Raw genomic sequence first — 20,665 nt, forward strand, 5'->3', positions numbered from 1 at the left:
TTGTCTGGGAACTCAAGCAGGGGAAACGGCAGGCAGAGAGAGAAGCAGGCTCCCCACTAAGCAAGGAGCCCAATTCCAGGCTCAATTCCAGGACCCTGGGATCATGACCTGAGCCAAAGGCAAACGCTTAACCAACTGAGCCACCCAGGCATCCTAACAACCTATGGTTCTAAAAACTAAGAATAGGTATAATACAGCATTCCAACTAAAAAAAAAAAAAAAATGAGTAGCAATAAACTTTAAAGACAAAACCAACTTAAAAGATCTCAAACAATATTTATCATGTAATACATTGCAAACAATGCATAACTGTTTGAGATAAACTACAAAGCATACATTCCATGCTTTGTGGAAGCTTCCTAGGGCTAAGGCAGGATCCGTTTCTCTGCGGAAAAAAACTGTTCTAGGGCTTTAACGATGTTAGAAATAATATGAAAGCAATTCTGTACAGGTAACTCAGGATGAATTTCATAATTAAAATATACTTAAAGACACAATACGGGCATTTATTTTTCATCCTTTATCAGAAACCCAAATCATTCTGACCTGACGGATATTCTTCCACTTCCCTTCCTATGCTCTGAAACTGCAGATTAGGGATAATGGGTTTGAGGAACTTGAATTCACCGGTCCCAGAGCCTCCCCTCAGACACACCTCATACTGGTAGCTGTGGGAAAGGGTCCCCGCGCCGCTGACGTCCACCAGGTGGCCCGGAAACGGACCCTCGGGCACCGAGCAGCCGCCCCCCGACGCCGCCCGCCTCCTCCTGCACAGCCGCACCGCCACGAACACCAGCACCGAGAACAGGAAGAGCGACGACACGGACGCCAAGGCCACCACCAGGTAGACGGTGAGCGGGTCGGCGCGGGCCTCGGCCGCCGCCGCGTCCGGCAGCGGCAGGTAGGGCTGCGAGAAGCCGTCCACCAGCAGCACGTGCAGCGTGACGCTGGCCGACAGCGGCGGCTCGCCGTGGTCCCGGACCAGCACCAGCAGCCTGTGCTTGACGGCGTCGCGCTCGCTCAGCGGCCGCGCCGTGCGCACCTCGCCGTTGTGCGCCCACACGCCGAACAGCCCGGGCTCCGTGGCCTTGAGCAGCTGGTACGACAGCCAGGCGTTCTGGCCCGAGTCGCCGTCCACCGCCACCACCTTGGCCACCAGGTAGCCCGCCTCGGCCGCCCGCGGCACCAGCTCGGTGCAGGGCGCCGATCCGTTCTGCAGCGGGTACAGCACGAACGGCGCGTTGTCGTTGGCGTCCGCCACCAGCACGCGCACCAGCGCCTGGCTGCTGAGCGCCGGCGAGCCGCGGTCGGCCGCGCCCACGCGGAACTCGAACGCCTGCAGCGCCTCGAAATCCAGCGACCTGAGCGCGAACAGCTGCCCGTTGTCCGCGTTGATGGACACCAGCGAGCCCAGCGGCAGCTGCGGGTCGTGGGGCGGCAGCAGCGAGTAGGTGACCTGGGCGTTGGCGCCCGAGTCTCTGTCGGTGGCGCTCACGCTGCCGATGTGCAGGGCGGGGCTGTTGTTCTCGCGGACGCGCAGGGTGTAGGTCGTCTGGCTGAAGGTCGGGGCGTTGTCGTTGACGTCGGACACGGTCACCGTGAGGTTGTGCTGGGTTTTCAGCCTGGGGGTCCCCAGGTCGGTGACGGTGATGGTGATGTTGTACTCGGCCTGACTCTCTCTGTCGAGGGGTCTCTCTGTTACCAAGGTGTAGAAATTCTCTACTGATGGCTTCAGGACAAAGGGGAGATGGTCTTGGATGGAGCACACCATCTTTGCATTGTTCCCTGAATCTCTGTCTCTAATCCTAAAAACAGCGACTACTGTCTCTGGTGAGTTTTCTGCGATTGGGCTAGTAAGTGATGACATGAGCAGTTCTGGTGGATTATCGTTTATATCTGTTACATGGACCACTACAGTACATTTTCCAGAAAGCCCTCCACCATCTTTGGCCTGAATAGTTAATGTATAAGTTTGTATTGCCTCATAGTTCAATTCGGCTTTAAGATGAAGATTGCCAGATGTTGAATTGATTCGAAACGTTTTGAGAGTCCTTTCAGTAGCATAAAAAAATGCATAGACGATTTCTCCATTACTTCCAGTATCTAAATCTCTAGCTGACACAGTGACAATCAGGGAACCAACAGGGCTGTTCTCAGGCACCTGGACCTTGTAAAGCGACTCTACAAATTCAGGGATGTTGTCATTTATGTCCAAAACCAGGATGTGTATGAGGGTGGTTCCGGATCTGGGCGGAGAGCCGCCATCCAAGGCGGTGAGGGTTAAACGCAGCTCAGGAACCTCTTCACGATCCAGCACTTTATCCAGTACCAATTCGGAATAAACATTCCCTTCCCCATCATCATGGACATTAATATGGAAATAAACATTGGAGCTGACGGTGTAGTTTCTCAGGTTGTTGATTCCAACATCTGAATCCTGTGCACTTTCTAGGAGAAATGTTGCCCCTGGAGTGGTACTTTCTAATATGTTCAAGGTAATCTCTCTATCTAGAAATACTGGAGAATGATCGTTGATGTCTCTGACCCATAGTTCAGCACGGAAAATCTGAAAAGGCTTTTCAAGTAACAACTGGAAAGGCAACACACATGGCTCTGTGGGGCCACACAGTTCCTCCCGGTCTAATTTCTCATTTAGAAGTAAATCACCAGTAAGCGGATTGAGGAGTAAAAATCCTGTGGTCTCATCTGAAACAATTCTAGATCCCCGAGCTGACAGTTCCCCTGCCCCTAACCCCAGATCAATTGCTAGGTTGGCCAGAAAGGTCCCTCTCTCCGTTTCCTCTGCCACAAAATACCGAAGAGGTTCTGCGCCAGCCCAAGACACTCCCAGAAACACACAAAGAAGTAACACTTGCCTTTTCTGCAATGCGTGCACCACTCTGGCCTCCATTCTTTGTTTAAGCAATCTTTCAAAACCACGTTCACTCGGCCTCAAGCAGCTCTCAGAAATGGCAGAAACCGAATCCTTAGAAATGAGCTGGATAATAGCAATGGTGGTGGGGAGGAGTCCCACTTTTTCCTAACCCCATCACCAGCGTCTCCTTTCCTCTACTTTTCTCGTCTGGCCAGCTTTTCCTCTGAACATTGTAATTTGTAACGTTCTTTGTGCGGGTGTTTCCCCCCTCTTTTTAGCCAGCAGTGCCACCTTGCGTTTTGTGGGTGTTATTCACGTTTTCAAGAATAGAACAAAAAGATGGCCGGTTAAAGGAATTGCAACAGGAGTGATTTTTTTTTTCTTACCCCCAAGGGTCTTTGCTGTTTTATTACATCTTTTCCCTCAAATGGTCAAGGTAATGTTAGTAGTTTACATTGGTTTTTCCCTCTGAATATTTCACTGCTGCATATTATACAAAGATCCTCTCCATTTTAAGGGATACCCCAGGGCTACACCCACCCACCCACCCACACACACACACATATACACACATTTATAAATGTTTATACAGTATATATTAAGAAACATAAAGATGCTCTCTCTCCCCAACTCCAGGAAAATATATAGAAGCCCCCCTGATGTCAAGTAGAGCAAAAGAAAAAGAAAAGATGTCTGAGAAACTGTAGCTACAGATTGGTCCTCATGTGTGTTTACATTTTCGATATGCATATGTTGAGTTGTGAGAAACATCAACCTTAGTTTGCAGTGGTTCCCTACTAATTTATAGCAATTCAAGGGTCCTAGCTGAAACCAATGAAAATACATTATGAAGAATGAAACAAGCAACCTAGGCTTTGAGGACATCCTACAAATAAAAGTTCAAGGGCAGTCAACCATATGAGTCACACAAAGAAACAAAGATAACATGCACGAGAATAATACAGCAGAAACAAACCCACACAAACTTCAGCTTTTAAAACTTCAGATTTAAAAACCAATTATGTTTACCATACATAATTAAATAAATGACATACTTAAACACTTGCATAAACAGACTGAAAAGGTACACTGACTGTAAAAGGTCTAGGGGCTCAGTCCGGTAAGTGTCTGCCTACAGCTAGGGTCATGATCCTGGGATCTTGGGATGGAGCACCCTGTAGGGCTCCCTGCTCAGTGAGGAGCCTGCTTCTCCTTCCCTCTTCCTCTGCCGCTCCCCCTGCTTGTGCTGTCTCTCTCTCAAATTAATAAAAACTTTACAAAAATAAAAGGTCTAAACAATTATGAGGATTATCCTTTAAAATACACTGTAAATACTATAAACATTGATAAAGTATTATATATAACAAAAAGCATAAAGTGAGGTGAAGAGAGGATGGAGGATGTCTAAGAATGTTTCTTTCCTCATTTTTAAAAAAGATTTTTATTTATTTGACAGAGAGAGAGAGATTACAAGTAGGCAGAGAGAGTGGGGGAAGCAGGCTCCCCAGTGAGCAGAGAGCCCAATGCGATGGGGGACTCAATTCCAGAGCTCAATCCCAGGACCCTGAGATCATGACTGGAGCTGAAGGCAGAGGCTTAATCCACTGGGTCACCCAGGGGCCCCTCTTTGCTCATTTTTAAGCAAGCAGTTAACTGATGCTAATATCTTAATATGCATCAATTCTTGTTTTTTTTTTTTTACCTTATAGGAATTATTTATCTAAGCTTAAGCAAGATCTATAGTTTCATATAATTTTGCTTTACTACATTCAAGTAAAACATGACAGTTTTAACTATGAATCTACCAATTTATTACAGATTCATTTTATGAAATCATTTTCACTTATTAACTTATTCTTGTATGCATTCATAGAAATATTTTAAGGATATTGACTTAAAAATTATTTGAGTGCTGAAATACTGATGTTAATTTCCCATGTTTTCCAGTATGGAGTTTCCTCAAAAAGTTAAAAATAGAACTACCCTTGGGTCCACCACTGCACTACTGGCATTTACCCAAAGCATACAAAAATATAGTTTTGAAGAGGTACATGCCTGCAGTGTTTGTATCATCAATAGGCAAACTATGGAATGAGCCCAAATGTGCATCAGCTGATGAATGGATAAAGAAGATGTAGGCTATATTTAGAGTGGACTATTACTCAGTCATCAAAAAGAATGAATTCTTGCCATTTGCAACGATGTGGATGGAGCTAGAGTGTATTATTCTAAGTGAAATAAGTCAGAAAAAGACAAATACCATATGATTTCTCTCATATATGGAATTTAAGAAACAAAACAGATGAACATATGAGAGAGGGAAAAGAGAGGGAAACAAACCATAAAAGTCTCGTCATGATAGAGGAGGTGGGTGAGGGATAGGTTAAATGGGAGATGGGCATTAAGGATGGCACTTGTTATGATGAGCACTGGGTGTTATATGTAAGTGATGAATCACTAAATTCTTCAAAAAACAATATTGTATGTTAATTAACTAGACTTAATTTTTTTAAGATTGTATTTATTTATTTGACACAGAGAGAGATCACATGTAGGCAGAGCAGCAGGCAGAGATAGAGGAGGAAGCAGGCTTCCCACTGAGCAAAGAGCCTAATGTAGGGTCTGAGATCATGACCTGAACTGAAGGCAAAGGCTTAACCCACTGAGCCACCCAGGCTCCCCAACTAACTAGACTTTAAATAAAAATTTGAAAAAGAAAAAAAATACTTTGTTTTCTGTTCACATTGAATGTATTTGAATCATGTGACTATATTATATATATATATATATATATATATTAAAAGAATGAGAATCGTAATTTACATACCCAAGCCATTTGTTATGAAAAAGTAATCACCAGTCTACTAATATCTTTTCTACTTTTTCTATTTAACAGGGATTGAATTCTTTTTTTTAATTTTTGAGCACTCCTGAAATGAAACTTTATTTTTTTAAGATTTTATTTTATTTATTTGACACAGAGAGATCACAAGTAGGCAAAGAGGCAGGCAGAGAGGGGGAAGCAGGCTCCCCACTGAGAAGAGAGCCTGATGTGGGGCTCAATCCTAGGACCCTGAGATCATGACCTGACCCGAAGGCAGAGGCTTAACCGACTGAGCCTCGCAGGCGCCCCTCAAAGATACTAATTTTTAAAGAAAATACTCAACTTAGAAAACATCCACATAAAATACTAGTTCCTTTGAGGAAAGATTATAGTGTTCTCAAAACAACATTAGAGAAATCCAACCATTTCCAAGGTAACAAAAATTGTTGTATAAATGAGAAGTATTTTAAAAACTGAAAGCCACCAGTTACAGGAAATTATGCTGATAATAAAAAAATACAATTCTTGTGGTCCTAAGAAGCTATCAGTGAACAAGCTCAAACATCAGGAATCTGAAAATATTTCCTGACCCCCTAAACTGAGAAACACCATTTCTCCACTATTGTATGAACATGCAAAATGTGACTTGGCTAAAAACTACTACAGCAAAAACAACAAACACCTGGAGATTCAGAATGTAAAATACTTCAACAAGCTGAAATAACTGTAAATACAATAATTATTAATGTATGAAAATGTAGCTCTTTATGTGAATGAACCAGTTAGGAACTAATAATGCATTAGTTAATATTACCATTTATCTCCTCTTAAAGTCAGATGCCTAACTGAACCCAAAATGATTTCTCAAGTGAGAGTTTTCCTCCGTGCCCCTATCAGCCCCTTCACCCACGAAGTTGGGGAAAATGGGTTTGAGGAACTTGAACTCATTGGTCCCAGATCCTCCCCTCAGACACACCTCATACTGGTAGCTCTGGGACAGGGTCCCCGCGCCGCTGACGTCCACCAGGTGGCCCGGAAACGGACCCTCGGGCACCGAGCAGCCGCCCCCCGACGCCGCCCGCCTCCTCCAGCACAGCCGCACCGCCACGAACACCAGCACCGAGAACAGGAAGAGCGACGACACGGACGCCAAGGCCACCACCAGGTAGACGGTGAACGGGTCGGCGCGCGCCTCGGCCGCCGCCGCGTCCGGCAGCGGCAGGTAGGGCTGCGAGAAGCCGTCCACCAGCAGCACGTGCAGCGTGACGCTGGCCGACAGCGGCGGCTCGCCGTGGTCCCGGACCAGCACCAGCAGCCTGTGCTTGACGGCGTCGCGCTCGCTCAGCGGCCGCGCCGTGCGCACCTCGCCGTTGTGCGCCCACACGCCGAACAGCCCGGGCTCCGTGGCCTTGAGCAGCTGGTACGACAGCCAGGCGTTCTGGCCCGAGTCGCCGTCCACCGCCACCACCTTGGCCACCAGGTAGCCCGCCTCGGCCGCCCGCGGCACCAGCTCGGTGCAGGGCGCCGATCCGTTCTGCAGCGGGTACAGCACGAACGGCGCGTTGTCGTTGGCGTCCGCCACCAGCACGCGCACCAGCGCCTGGCTGCTGAGCGCCGGCGAGCCGCGGTCGGCCGCGCCCACGCGGAACTCGAACGCCTGCAGCGCCTCGAAATCCAGCGACCTGAGCGCGAACAGCTGCCCGTTGTCCGCGTTGATGGACACCAGCGAGCCCAGCGGCAGCTGCGGGTCGTGGGGCGGCAGCAGCGAGTAGGTGACCTGGGCGTTGGCGCCCGAGTCTCTGTCGGTGGCGCTCACGCTGCCGATGTGCAGGGCGGGGCTGTTGTTCTCGCGGACGCGCAGGGTGTAGGTCGTCTGGCTGAAGGTCGGGGCGTTGTCGTTGACGTCGGACACGGTCACCGTGAGGTTGTGCTGGGTTTTCAGCCTGGGGGTCCCCAGGTCGGTGACGGTGATGGTGATGTTGTACTTGGCCTGGCTCTCTCTATCCAGCGTTCCTTCAGTTACCAAGGTGTAGAAGTTTTCTACAGTAAGTTTCAGAAGGAAGGGGAGATGGTCTTGGATGGAACACTTCGTTTTGCCATTTTCCCCAGAGTCTGGATCTGAAATTCCAAAAATAGCCACCACCATGTCAGGGGTGTTTTCTGGGATATCACTGGTGAATACTGACATAGTCAGTTCCGGAGTGTTGTCGTTTACATCCATCACTTCTAAGACTATAGAGCATTTTCCCGATAGTCCCCCGCCATCTGATGCCTCAATTTCCATATGATAAGATTGAATTTCTTCAAAATCCAACATTTTTTTCAATCGAATTTCCCCTGTGACTGCGTTTATTTCAAAGGCCTGAATCACTTGATTTGAGGATTGGAAAAATGAGTAGGAGAGTTCTCCGTGGGTCCCAGCATCTAAATCTCTAGCAGTCACAGTGATGACAAGGGAGCCTATAGGGCTGTTTTCTGGCAATTGCACCTCATAGAGCAGCTGGGCAAATTCAGGAGCATTATCATTTATGTCCAAGATTAGGATGAGAACCTGAGAAGTCCCAGTCCTAGGCGGTGACCCACCATCCATGGCCGTGAGCGTTAACCTGAGCTCTGACTGCTCCTCCCGGTCCAGCGCTTTGTCCAGCACCAGCTCAGGGTATCTCCTGCCATCGCTGTGATTTCGAGTGAAAAGGTGAAAATGGGAGTTGGTGCTAATGGTGTAGGTTTGAACTGTGTTACTGCCCATGTCTAAATCTTGAGCTATTTTCAAAGGAAATGCAGTCCCTGGATGACTGCTTTCTGAGATTTTCAGGAGGATTTCATTTTCCAGGAATTCTGGAGCATGGTCATTGACATCTTGCAGCTGTAGTTCACCTTGAATAAACTGCACTGGGCTTTTTAGTAATACCTGGAAATGCAGTATACATGGATCTGTGTCACCGCACAACTCTTCCCGGTCCAATTTTTCTTTTAACAGCAAATTCCCACTCTTCTGCTCCAGCTGCAAATACTGTTGATTTCCTTTGGAAAGAATTCGAGCACCCCGCGCGGCCAGCTCCCCTAAGCTAAGCCCCAGATCTTTAGCGAGGTTGGTCACAAAGGAGCCGCTTTCCCTCTCCTCTAGAACTGAATACTTAATGGTCGTACTCCCCACTTCCCACAGTATTAACAGTATTAGGATAATAATGGCGGTCACTTGCCTTTTCTGTGGCGCTTTGGGTAGCGGTGACTCCATTGTTCCTCGGGGTCCAAAAGATGCAGTAGTTAATCACAAAATAATTACTGTGCAGCCAATTCTGCTATCTTGATTCAATAATCTTGAGTTAGCTCCTAACATTGACGGACATGGAGATAGTGGCCTCCCTTAACCTACTATCCCCCAATAGTGTAAAACGTTTCCTTTTCAAGTAGCTAGAAACCGCTGTTAACCAAGTCTGCAGAGATAGTTTTTCACTTTCTTAGCCTGCAGCGCCACCAAGCGTCCTGCCTTACAACTTCAGTTTTTGTTTTTTTGGTTGGGGGTTTGGTTTTTCATTTCAAAGCATCAAGCAACAGTTAAAACAAATAGAAAGCCTTTTGGATTGTAAACTCTCTTCCACTCCATTGTGCAGTATTCTTCAGGTAACTAACAATATTTGTGAGAGCAACAGTAATACTTACCTATCCATATCTATATTCATCTTCCTTAAAGGTACAAGTTCAGTAAACAAAACTCTGCCCAAGACAAATTCATTTATTCATTTAATCAGTATATCTCTATGCAGGCATTTTTCCAGCTTCTGGGGATAAAATGGTAAGTTAACTAAAATTTCTTGCTCTTGCGTCCCTACACTGAATTACAAAAATACTAATTTGCTGTACTGTGTTAGAAACTAAGAATTTTAAAATCCACTTTCTACTCCCAAATTGCCCATGTGCCTGTAACTCCTGAAAAAAACTTAAAATGTGATTTTTTTGGTCTCTGGGCTAGATAGTCTTTGGCAATTTTTTCTTCATAAGTTCACTCTGTACCATGCTCAGTAAAACTAAGAGGAAATGGCCATTTGTTTGTTAGAAATCAATGTAAGTTCAGAATTCAGACAGTGTCTTTTCTACAAACATAGAAGATAAAAAATGTACTCAAAGATATACTTTCTTGGGAAGGGTTCTACCTCTCAACATTGGACAGTGGCCCATCCTAGTGTACATCTGGCACTATGGAAATGGATATATTGAAAAACACCACAGAACTGACTGAAGTCAAGTGGTTGCAATGACACTAGCAGGAAAATTAGTTTCCCCCAAAGAAGAATGCTTTTCCAAGGTGGGGGTGGGGGGATAAGTATCTAAGAATAAAAAACAGTAAGTAAGTGTCCTCTCTACTCATTATACCAACTGGTAATCATTTATGACAGTTCACTTATTTGGACACAAACCTCAGCCAAATATAATTTAGTTAAGCCTAGTTCCATTTTAATGAAGGATAAAAATAAAACATTCACTCAGCTATCAGTTTATTATAAACTGCCTAACTGATGGAGGGTTGAAATGAGAAATTTTTCTTAAAGTACTACAAATAAAACCAACACAAGACAAATATAACCTAAACTGTGAAAGTGAATGATTTTATGATTAATTTAGTTGATACTTATACAACACTCTATTTATGTTGTTACCTAATAACCTGCCATTAATTACTTACATAGTTCTTGGCAGGTATCACACATGTAAAAGCTTGAGAAACTAGGAGGAAGAGTTAGAAAAAACTGATTTGGATTTTATTAAATAATGCATTTTAAGGACACCTGGGTGGCTCATCTGTTAAGTGTCTGCCTTCAGCTCAGGTCCTAATCACAGGGTACTGGGATCAAAACCTATAGCCTACTTCTCCCTTTCCCTCTTGTTGCTTCTCTCTCGCCCTCTGCCTGCCACTCCCCCCTGCTTGTGCTCTCTCTCCCTCTCAAATAAATAAATAAAATCTTTAAAAAGATACATTTGAATTTTCAGATTGGTAGACAAAGACAAGGAGATAAAATGTACTCTCAACATTTTATATTCTGTAATAGTTTATGATGTGTGAAGGGTAGTTTGTTTAGAAAGAAAGTAAAAGAATGATTTTAATTACACTTATTAACAAAGGTACTCCATTGTGAAGAGAATATTAACATTTTTCTGTATTCCTTGAAAATTAATTTTTAAAATTCACCGTTGAATGTTATTAACATTCATAAAATATTATGCATTTATATTTGGCTAGGAATTATTAAAAATACTATCATACACTTACATGAAGCTCACAAACTGGATTTTAATTTACTGACACTTTGCAAAGTTTATATGTATAGAAAAATGTATTGACTACTGTGGTATATTGAAATACACATACATATAAATGGTTATCTTAGCATTTAGCCTTCTTTAGTATTTTTAACTATTCACATTGTAGCCATTCCCCCAAAATGAGATTTACACTGCAGATTACATAATATCAAACACTCCCATTTTATTCTTTTTTTTTTTTTTAAGTAGGCTGTATGCCTAGTATGGGGCTTGAATTCACCAATGAGATCAAGAGTCACATTCTCTACCAACTGAGATAGCCAGGCACCCCAAAAACACTCACACTTTAAGAATTTCCCTTCATAGTAATAGTGCTGACAGTTGTCACCAATAGTTAGATACACAATCTTATTTAAGGGCTTTGTATTACAATTTTTCTAAAATGAATAGATGATTGAATTTCAAAATTTTTAAATTATGCAAATAAAATTTACTTTTTATTCAGATTGTCAAATATAGTTGACAGTAATACAAATCTACGAGGCATGATATAGGGAAAGCACTGTGTATAATGAGTATCTGATTTTTTTCAACTTAAAGTGTAGTAAAATAATTAAAGAACTATCATAACATGTAACTAAGTTAAAAGAGATTTTCAAGCTTATTAAGTAAGGCTTAATAGGATAATCCAATACTTAACTGAATAGGAAACTATCCCGAACTGTGGGATTTTCCACCATTTCCTTTCCAGTGCCCTGGAGAGGGAAGTTGGGGATGATGGGCTTGAGGAACTTGAACTCGCTGGTCCCAGATCCTCCCCTCAGACACACCTCATACTGGTAGCTCTGGGACAGGGTCCCCGCGCCGCTGACGTCCACCAGGTGGCCCGGGAACGGACCCTCGGGCACCGAGCAGCCGCCCCCCGACGCCGCCCGCCTCCTCCTGCACAGCCGCACCGCCACGAACACCAGCACCGAGAACAGGAAGAGCGACGACACGGACGCCAAGGCCACCACCAGGTAGACGGTGAGCGGGTCGGCGCGCGCCTCGGCCGCCGCCGCGTCCGGCAGCGGCAGGTAGGGCTGCGAGAAGCCGTCCACCAGCAGCACGTGCAGCGTGACGCTGGCCGACAGCGGCGGCTCGCCGTGGTCCCGGACCAGCACCAGCAGCCTGTGCTTGACGGCGTCGCGCTCGCTCAGCGGCCGCGCCGTGCGCACCTCGCCGTTGTGCGCCCACACGCCGAACAGCCCGGGCTCCGTGGCCTTGAGCAGCTGGTACGACAGCCAGGCGTTCTGGCCCGAGTCGCCGTCCACCGCCACCACCTTGGCCACCAGGTAGCCCGCCTCGGCCGCCCGCGGCACCAGCTCGGTGCAGGGCGCCGATCCGTTCTGCAGCGGGTACAGCACGAACGGCGCGTTGTCGTTGGCGTCCGCCACCAGCACGCGCACCAGCGCCTGGCTGCTGAGCGCCGGCGAGCCGCGGTCGGCCGCGCCCACGCGGAACTCGAACGCCTGCAGCGCCTCGAAATCCAGCGACCTGAGCGCGAACAGCTGCCCGTTGTCCGCGTTGATGGACACCAGCGAGCCCAGCGGCAGCTGCGGGTCGTGGGGCGGCAGCAGCGAGTAGGTGACCTGGGCGTTGGCGCCCGAGTCTCTGTCGGTGGCGCTCACGCTGCCGATGTGCAGGGCGGGGCTGTTGTTCTCCCGGACGCGCAGGGTGTAGGTCGTCTGGCTGAAGGTCGGGGCGTTGTCGTTGACGTCGGACACGGTCACCGTGAGGTTGTGCTGGGTTTTCAGCCTGGGGGTCCCCAGGTCGGTGACGGTGATGGTGATGTTGTACTCGGCCTGGCTCTCTCTATCCAGCGCTCCTTCAGTTACCAAGGTGTAGAAGTTTTCGACTGATGGTCTTAGAAGAAAGGGCAGATTGTCATCTATAGAACAAATAACATGCTGATTTTGTCCGGAATCTGCATCTGACACACTGAAAACTGCTACTATGATTTCTGGCAGGTTTTCAGGAATGGAACTAATGAGTGAGGACATGGTCAGTTGAGGAGGGTTGTCATTTACGTCCAGAACCTTGATGACTAAAGAACTTTTTCCTGATAGTCCCCCGCCATCTGTAGCCTCAATATCCAAATGATAAGATTGAAATTCCTCAAAATCCAGAGTCTTTCTCAGTCGAATTTCTCCTGTAATTGCGTTTATTTCGAAGGGTTGATTAATGTCATCTACCTGAAATAGGGCATAAGATACCTCCCCAAAGGATCCTGCATCTAAATCTCTTGCTGAGACGGTGATAATCAGAGAGCCCAGGGAATTGTTTTCAGGGATTTGTGCCTCATAGAGCTCCTGAGCAAACTCTGGAGCGTTGTCATTGATGTCCAAGACCAGGATCTGAATCTCCGTGGTCCCAGACCGGGGCGGAGACCCACCATCTAGCGCTGTGAGGGTAAGCCTAAACTCAGGCTGCTCCTCGCGGTCTAGGGCTTTGTCTAGCACCAGCTCCGGGAACTTCCTGCCGTCGCTGCGATTGCGAGTGAGAACGTGGAAATGAGGATTGGAGCTGATTATGTAGCTCTGAAGACTGTTGATACCCACGTCTAAATCCTGTGCCATTTTCAAAGGAAATAGCTTTCCTGGTGCAGTAATTTCTGATATTTTTAGTAGCATTTCTCTGGCTGGGAACTCTGGGGCGTGGTCATTTATATCTGTGACTCCTAAAGCAGCCTGAAAAAACTGCAAGGGATTTTCCAGTAACACTTGGAAAGGTAGCATGCATGGCTCAGTGGAGCTGCACAGCTCTTCCCGGTCCAGTTTCTCATTTAGCCGTAAATCATAGGTCTTTGGGTCAAGCTGCAAGTACTGTCTGTTCCCCTTGAAAACAACCTGGGCACCCCGTGCAGCCAGTTCTCCTCTCCTGAGTCCCAGGTCCTTTGTCAAATTGGCCACAAATGTGCCAGTTTCTGACTCCTCCAATACAGAATATTGAATCGATTCTGAACCGGCTTCCCACAAAAGCATCCACATAATGAAAATTGCCACTTGCCTTTTCTTGCGATGTACTTTTGTTTGCGCCATCCCCATTATGTCTGATCCCAGAGAAGAAAATCCTTTTCCAGTCCCCATCAGCACGTCCACCATCGACCCTCCAAAATGTCTTTGCTGTTGAATTTCGAATTTGTCCTATAACTTGTGTGGTGACGAGTGCCTTCCTGAATACTTCTGCCTTAGCTTTAGCTGTAAATGTTTTCTTTATTGGGGGGTGGGAGGCTTCTGTGTAAAATGGAGTCCACCGAATCTGCAGAGCTCTTATTCACTCTCTTAGCCTGCACTGCCACCACACGTTCAAATTAGTAACTTCAGGAGGTGCATACAGGCAATACCAGTTTCGAAATCTGAGCCTTAAAAAGACTTTCAGGTGAAGTCAGTGTTTCTCAAATTGTAGTATGTGAACTATATGCGTAAGTAATTACTTGGGAGTCTTGAGTTGTTTTTCAAGGTTGATTCCTGGGTTTCCCTCCAGACCTTGACTGAAATTCTATGGTGGAGCTAAAGGTGAAAATCTGCACTTGAATCTAAGTGATTCTCATGCATACGAATGTTTAAGAATCATACCCTCAGGTAATGTAAACTTGCTATAATCAATTTTTATTCTTTGGCAGTGAAATTTATCTCTGTTGAGTAGTGTGATTTGTGAATCCAAGAAGTACCCTGTTTAATTGTCCCAGCAAGTCAATAAACTATACAAAATGTAAAATTTGGTTAGCAATACCAATTATAAACAATTACTTCTGTAAGTTATATGGCTCATAAAATGGCATCAACAACAGACTTAATTTATTTTGTGGTTATACCTGCACAGTAAGGGAACAATAAGGCTATTAGGAAGAAATTTGAAGCCAACAAATACTTGTAAGTATCTTATCAGTTACGTTATTTAAAAGAGGAACTAGTGGGGCACCTGGGTGATGCAGTCGGCTAAGCCTGGGACTCAGTTTCAGCTCATGTTATGATCTCGAGGTTGTAAGACAGAGCCCTGAGATGGCTCTGAGCTCCCTGTGAGTCTGCTTAAGACTCTTTCCCTCTTCCACTGTCCCTCACTGCTGCACTCTCTCTCAAATAAATGTGTCTTTTAAAAAAGATTTTTGACAGACAAAGATCACAAGTAGACAGAGAGGCAGGCAGAGGGGGCAGGAGATACAGGCTCCCTGCTCTGCAAGCCCCATGAGGGGCTTGATCCCAGGACCCCGAGATCACCACCTGAGAGGAAGGCAGAGGCTTTAACCCTCTGAGCCACCCAGGCACCCCATCAAATAAATAAATCTTTAAAAAATAGGAACTAGCAACAATCCATCTGTCATAAGTAGGCATTTTAGGATTTTACTTCATTTAGTATGGGTAGAACTGGTCATGATTTTATTAGGTTTGTTCATTTTATTATAACTTTTAAGTCAAATTTCCCTCCTATATTAATCAAGTCCTAAATACATTATTATGTTGTAAAGACATAATGAAATGCAGAGAACATTCAAGAATCACCTCTACTACCCTCTCACAACAAGGTTGACACTAGTTGCTCTAAATAAACACCAAATAGGGTAGTGAATTACATTTGATGGAATTCCACAGAATTCAGTGATGGTTCATCATGGCTACATTCATTTCCATCACCACTTTCTGCTCAGATAAATAGGAAAATATGTCTTTAAATATCAGAATACATGAAATGGGTCAGTGCACAGATAAGAACACAAAATATGCCAAACATAATCTCACTTCAGATTTATTTCATATTTCTTGAAAGGTGAAATCAATTCAGTTCAACCAAAGTTCACTTTAGGTAAAAGCCCAAATGGTGGAAGATTAAAAATGAAGATTTTTAAAAAAGACTTTATTTATTTGAGAGAGAGAGAGACAGCAAAAGAGAGCAGGAATAGGGGTAGAGGGAGAAGCAGGCTCCCTGCCCAGCTTGATCCCAGGACCCTGAGATCATGACCCCAGCTGAAGGCAGATGCTTAACCAACAGAGCCACCTAGGCTCCCCTAAAAATGAAGATTTTTTCAAGATGTTTCAACTCTAGGTAAAACAAGTAAAGCTAAATAAAGCCTAAACTCTGAACAGGTGAAATAATTTTGCAGTTAAAAAACATCTATATCAACCCAGAAGGATAAGAATAAGATCACTGTGACCAGCCTGCATGGTTCACTTGATAAATGTTACTGAGAATAGACTTCCTTAAGAGTATAACAAAAATAAACTGATGAAGTAAAACCAGTAATCGTAAACATATTAGATGGGTTTAGTTTCTTCTTTGAAACAAAGGTATTTCCAACTCAATCCTAAGTGCTTCCTTCCTTCCGTGGGCATTCCCATTCCTGCTTGATGGCATCCCTGGCATCTGTGTAGTCCTTTGTGCATTCTCTTTGCCTGCAGGGCCACCAGGCATCTTCACATATAGCTTACTGAATTATTTTTCATTTTAAAGCAAATTTTACTAGCAGTACTGTATCGGTGAAACTCAATTTAGATCATTGAAATTTCTTTGAGAACATTGCTTATTATGAGAGAAAAAAAATGATATCTTAATGTATCATCCAAGTATTATTAGTTGGTATGTGAAGACACTGCCTTTGTATGGAAATGGATTACCTTAGATTCTTTCAGGAGAATGCTTCTCTGTTTTATTCTCTTTTGCTTTCCTTTGCTAGAATAGAATTGAATTGACATTTATGAACTTGTCTCACAAGTAATAACTCACTAACATTTGTGGGAAAAGTTCAACACATTCAAAGCAAACAGCGTAAATTCCATGTACACATTACCCAGCTTCATATCTTGCCTTTTTTCATCTATACCTTCCCCTCCACTCTCCACTTCCCACTCAATGTTTGTTTTTGTATAGGTCTTTTCTTAAGGTAATGTTTACACAAATTGAAAAGTGCCAGTCTTAATAGTACAAATGGATCCATCCATGTAACCCACACCTATTTCAAGATATAGAATATTTCCATCATTCACTGGGAATCTTTAATCATATTTTCCAACTTAATTTTAATAATTAGGTGGCAAAATCTTGGTGTCCTTTGGATACAACATGGAAGGGTAAACAATGTAAAAAAAAAAAAAACCACCATGCCTTATGCTCATTATGCTCATGTATGCTTATGTGAAGTGACAGCTCATTAAGATTAATTTAACTGATTATTATCAGTGAGCTGAAATAATACTTTGATGAAACATTGTAAAGTATATTAACCTCAATTTTATTTAGTTACCTTACAATTATTGCATAGCTGATCAAGCTGGTTCCCATTTTTATGCTACAAATGTTTGTTTTCTTTACATTCCATTATAAATTTTTAAAATTCTTCAAGTTCTGAATGTGAGAATCCATCAAAATCCTAGAGGAGAATACAGGAGGACCTCTTGGACCTCAGCTGCAACAATTTCTTGCAAGACATGTCTCCAACGGTAAGGGAAACAAAAGCAAACTATTGGAACTTCTTCAAGATAAAAAAAACTTTTGCATAGAAAAGGAAATAGTCGACAAAACCAAAAGACAGCCTACACAATGGGAGAAGAAATTTGCAAAGTCTTATCAGATAAAGGGTTAGTATCCAACATCTATAAGGAACTTATCAAACTCAACACCCAAAAAATAAATAATGCAGTCAAGAAATGGGCAGAAGACATGAACAGACATTTATCCAAAGAAAACATACAAATGGCCACCAAACACATAAAAAAATGTTCAACATCCCTCAGCATCAGGGAAATATAGATCAAAACTACAATGAGACACCACATCACACCAGTCAGAATGGCTAAAATTAACAAGTCAGGAAATGACAGATGCTGGCGAGGATGTGAAGAAAGGGGAACCTTCTTACACTGTTGGTGAAAATGCAAGCTGGTGCAGTCACTCTGGAGAACAGTGTGGAGGTTCCTCAAAAAGTTGAAAATAGATCTACCCTATGATACAGCAATTGCACTACCAGGTATTTACCCTAAAGATACAAGCACAGCATCCAAAGGGGCATCTGCACCCCAAAGTTTATAGCAGCAATGTCCATAACAGCCAAACTATGGAACTATGGAAAGAGACCAGATGTCCATCGACAGATGAATGGAAGATGTAGAATATATATATATATATATATATATATATATATATATATATATATATACAATGGAATATTACTCAGCCATCAAAAAATGAAATCTTACCATTTACAATGACGCAAATGGAATTAGAGGGCATTATGCTAAGTGAAATCAGTCAAATTAGAGAAAGAAACTTTCATATGACTTTACTCATATGTGAAATTTAAGAAATAAAACAGAGGATCAATCATAAGGAAGGGAGAGAAAGATAAGATAAAGACAAAATCAGAGAGGGACACGAACCATACAAAACTTTTAACTACAGGAAACAAACTGAGGGTTGCAGATAGGGAGGAGGGTGGGGAGATGGGGTACTAGGTGATGGACATTAAGGAGGGCACATGATGTAATGAGCACTGGGTGTTATAGGCAACTGATAAGTAACTGTACTCTACCTATGATACTAATAATACACTACAAGTTAATTAATTGAATTTAAATAAAATAAAATTTAAAACAAAAATGAAAAACATAAAAATTCTTCAAGTTTACTAAAAATGAAAAAGACTAATCTTCAAGAGTAATCTCCCAAATCTTTAATTTTGTTATGCATCTCTTTAAAACCTTATTTAATTTAGCTGTATCCAAAGAAAAACACTAATTCAGGACCAAGATGGAAATATGTAAGGAATCACTTAAAGAACCCTCTGAATTGATGGGAGAAATGATGCAGAAAAGTTTGAAAATATAAAGGATTTGAGGGGCTTCTATTTGGCTCAGGTAGTTAAGCTTCCAACTCTTGATTTCAGTTGAGCTCATGGACTCAGGGTTGTGAGATCACTGAGCCCTGTGGCTCTGTGCTGGGCATGTAGCCTGCTTAAGATTCTCTCTCTCTCTCTCTTTCTCTCTTTCCCCCTCTAAAAAAAAACAACAAAGAACCAGCTTTTTATTTCATTGATTTTCTCTATTTTTATTTTTATTTTGGATTTTGTTGGTTTCTTCTATTATTTTTATTTATTTCCTTCCTTTCTCCTGTTTCCCCTGCTTATTTTGGGTGTATTTTACTGTTCTTTTTCTAGATTCTTGAGGTGGGAGACTAGATAATTGATTTGAGGCTTTTCCTCTTTTCTAATGTATTCATTTAGTGTTATAGATATATAACACTCATAACCCTCTCTGCACTGCTTTAGCTTTGTTGTCTTTTCCTTTTCTTCTCTTAAAAAAAAGATTTTATTTATTTGACAGAGAGCACAAGCAGGGGAGTGGCAGGGAGAGGGAGAAGTAGGCTCCCTACTGAGCAGGAAGCCTGATGTGGGGGCTCAATCCCAGGGCTCCAGGATCATGACCTGAGCCAAAGGCGGACACTTAACCACTTAAGCGACTGAGCCACACAGGCGATCCTGTCCTTTCATTTTCTATTCAGCTTGAGATAGTTTTTATATCTTTTGAGACTTTGTCTTTGATCCAGGGATTAATTAGAAGTGTGTTGTTTAGGGGCGCCTGGGTGGCTCAGTGGTTAAGCCGCTGCCTTCGGCTCAGGTCATGATCTCAGGGTCCTGGGATCAAGTCCCGCGTCGGGCTCTCTGCTCAGCAGGGAGCCTGCTTCCTCCTCTCTCTCTCTCTGCCTGCCTCTCTGCCTACTTGTGATTTCTCTCTGTCAAATAAATAAATAAAATCTTAAAAAAAAAAAAAGAAGTGTGTTGTTTAGTTTCACGTGTTTGAAGATTTTCCTGTATTTTTATGTTATTGCTTTTTTTTTAGTTTGATTCCATTATGACTGGAGAACTCACACTGTATGATTTTAATTCTTTTAAATTGGTTGAAGTTTGTGTTATGGCCCTGCTTATGTAGTTTATCTTGTATATTTTCTGGAAGCATTTGGAAAGAATGCACATTCTAGTGTTTTTGGCTAGGAATTTCATAAATACACATTAGATTCTCTTGGTTGATGGTGTTGTTTAGTTGTGAGTTCTTGCTGATTTTCTGTCTAAGTTGTTCTGTCACTTGTTAAGAGAGGGTGCTAAAATATCCAACTTTGATTGTAGATCTATTTTTCCTTCCACTTCTGCCAATTTTTGCTTCACAAAATTTGCAGCTTTGTTACTTGGTGTATACATACTAAATATATATGGAATACATAGGAATGCTCTGTCTTCTTCTATTGTTATATAATGTCCTAGTTTGTCACTTTCTGGTAATTTTCTTCCCTCTCATGTCTACTTTATCTGACATTATTATGGTCACTCTTGATATATTTTTATTAAACTTTGCATTATACATTTCCCACCTTTCTCATTCAATCTGCCTATATCATACTTGAAGTGAAGTTTCTTGTAGACAGCATACAGTTGGACAATTTTTAATCAATCTCTTTGCTTTAATTGGTGTGTTTACACCATTTACCTGTAATGTAATAACTGATGTTAGAGCATAAGCCTAACATTTTTTTTGTTTTCTATTTGTTCTTTAGGAGTTTTTTTGTTTCTCTCTTTTCTTTTTCCTAACTTCCTGTGTGTTATTAGAACATTTTTTAGAGTTCCACTTTGAGATCATTCCAGTTTTTTAAAACTGTTATCACATTGTATAGTTTTTATTGTG

The 20,665-nt window shown here is 43.2% G+C and overlaps 3 protein-coding genes across 3 annotated transcripts; all 3 read right to left on the bottom strand.

Moving 5' to 3' along the window:
* Positions 1-62: 62 nt before the first annotated feature.
* On the bottom strand, positions 63-3,373 carry LOC123390769 (protocadherin beta-7-like). The gene has a single exon (XM_045075381.1). It carries the CDS (start codon positions 2,909-2,911, stop codon positions 524-526), a length of 2,388 nt encoding a protein of 795 aa, XP_044931316.1. The 5' UTR covers positions 2,912-3,373; the 3' UTR covers positions 63-523.
* Positions 3,374-5,952: 2,579 nt separating this feature from the next.
* Positions 5,953-10,472, bottom strand: LOC123390768 (protocadherin beta-17-like). The gene has a single exon (XM_045075380.1). It carries the CDS (start codon positions 8,935-8,937, stop codon positions 6,541-6,543), a length of 2,397 nt encoding a protein of 798 aa, XP_044931315.1. The 5' UTR covers positions 8,938-10,472; the 3' UTR covers positions 5,953-6,540.
* A 633-nt stretch (positions 10,473-11,105) lies between these two features.
* LOC101677254 (protocadherin beta-6) lies at positions 11,106-14,332 on the bottom strand. The gene has a single exon (XM_045075382.1). It carries the CDS (start codon positions 14,102-14,104, stop codon positions 11,657-11,659), a length of 2,448 nt encoding a protein of 815 aa, XP_044931317.1. The 5' UTR covers positions 14,105-14,332; the 3' UTR covers positions 11,106-11,656.
* Between the last annotated feature and the right edge of the window lie 6,333 nt (positions 14,333-20,665).

This window comes from Mustela putorius, unplaced genomic scaffold, assembly GCF_011764305.1.
Source record: "Mustela putorius furo isolate JIRA1106 unplaced genomic scaffold, ASM1176430v1.1 tig00000145_pilon_pilon_pilon, whole genome shotgun sequence".
Classification (NCBI taxonomy): Eukaryota; Metazoa; Chordata; class Mammalia; order Carnivora; family Mustelidae; genus Mustela; species Mustela putorius.

What these genes read in the sequence shown, in the direction of transcription:
- LOC123390769 (XM_045075381.1), bottom strand. Translation starts at nt 2,911, where the DNA reads ATGGAGGCCAGAGTGGTGCACGCATTGCAGAAAAGGCAAGTGTTACTT.
- LOC123390768 (XM_045075380.1), bottom strand. Translation starts at nt 8,937, where the DNA reads ATGGAGTCACCGCTACCCAAAGCGCCACAGAAAAGGCAAGTGACCGCC.
- LOC101677254 (XM_045075382.1), bottom strand. Translation starts at nt 14,104, where the DNA reads ATGGTGGACGTGCTGATGGGGACTGGAAAAGGATTTTCTTCTCTGGGA.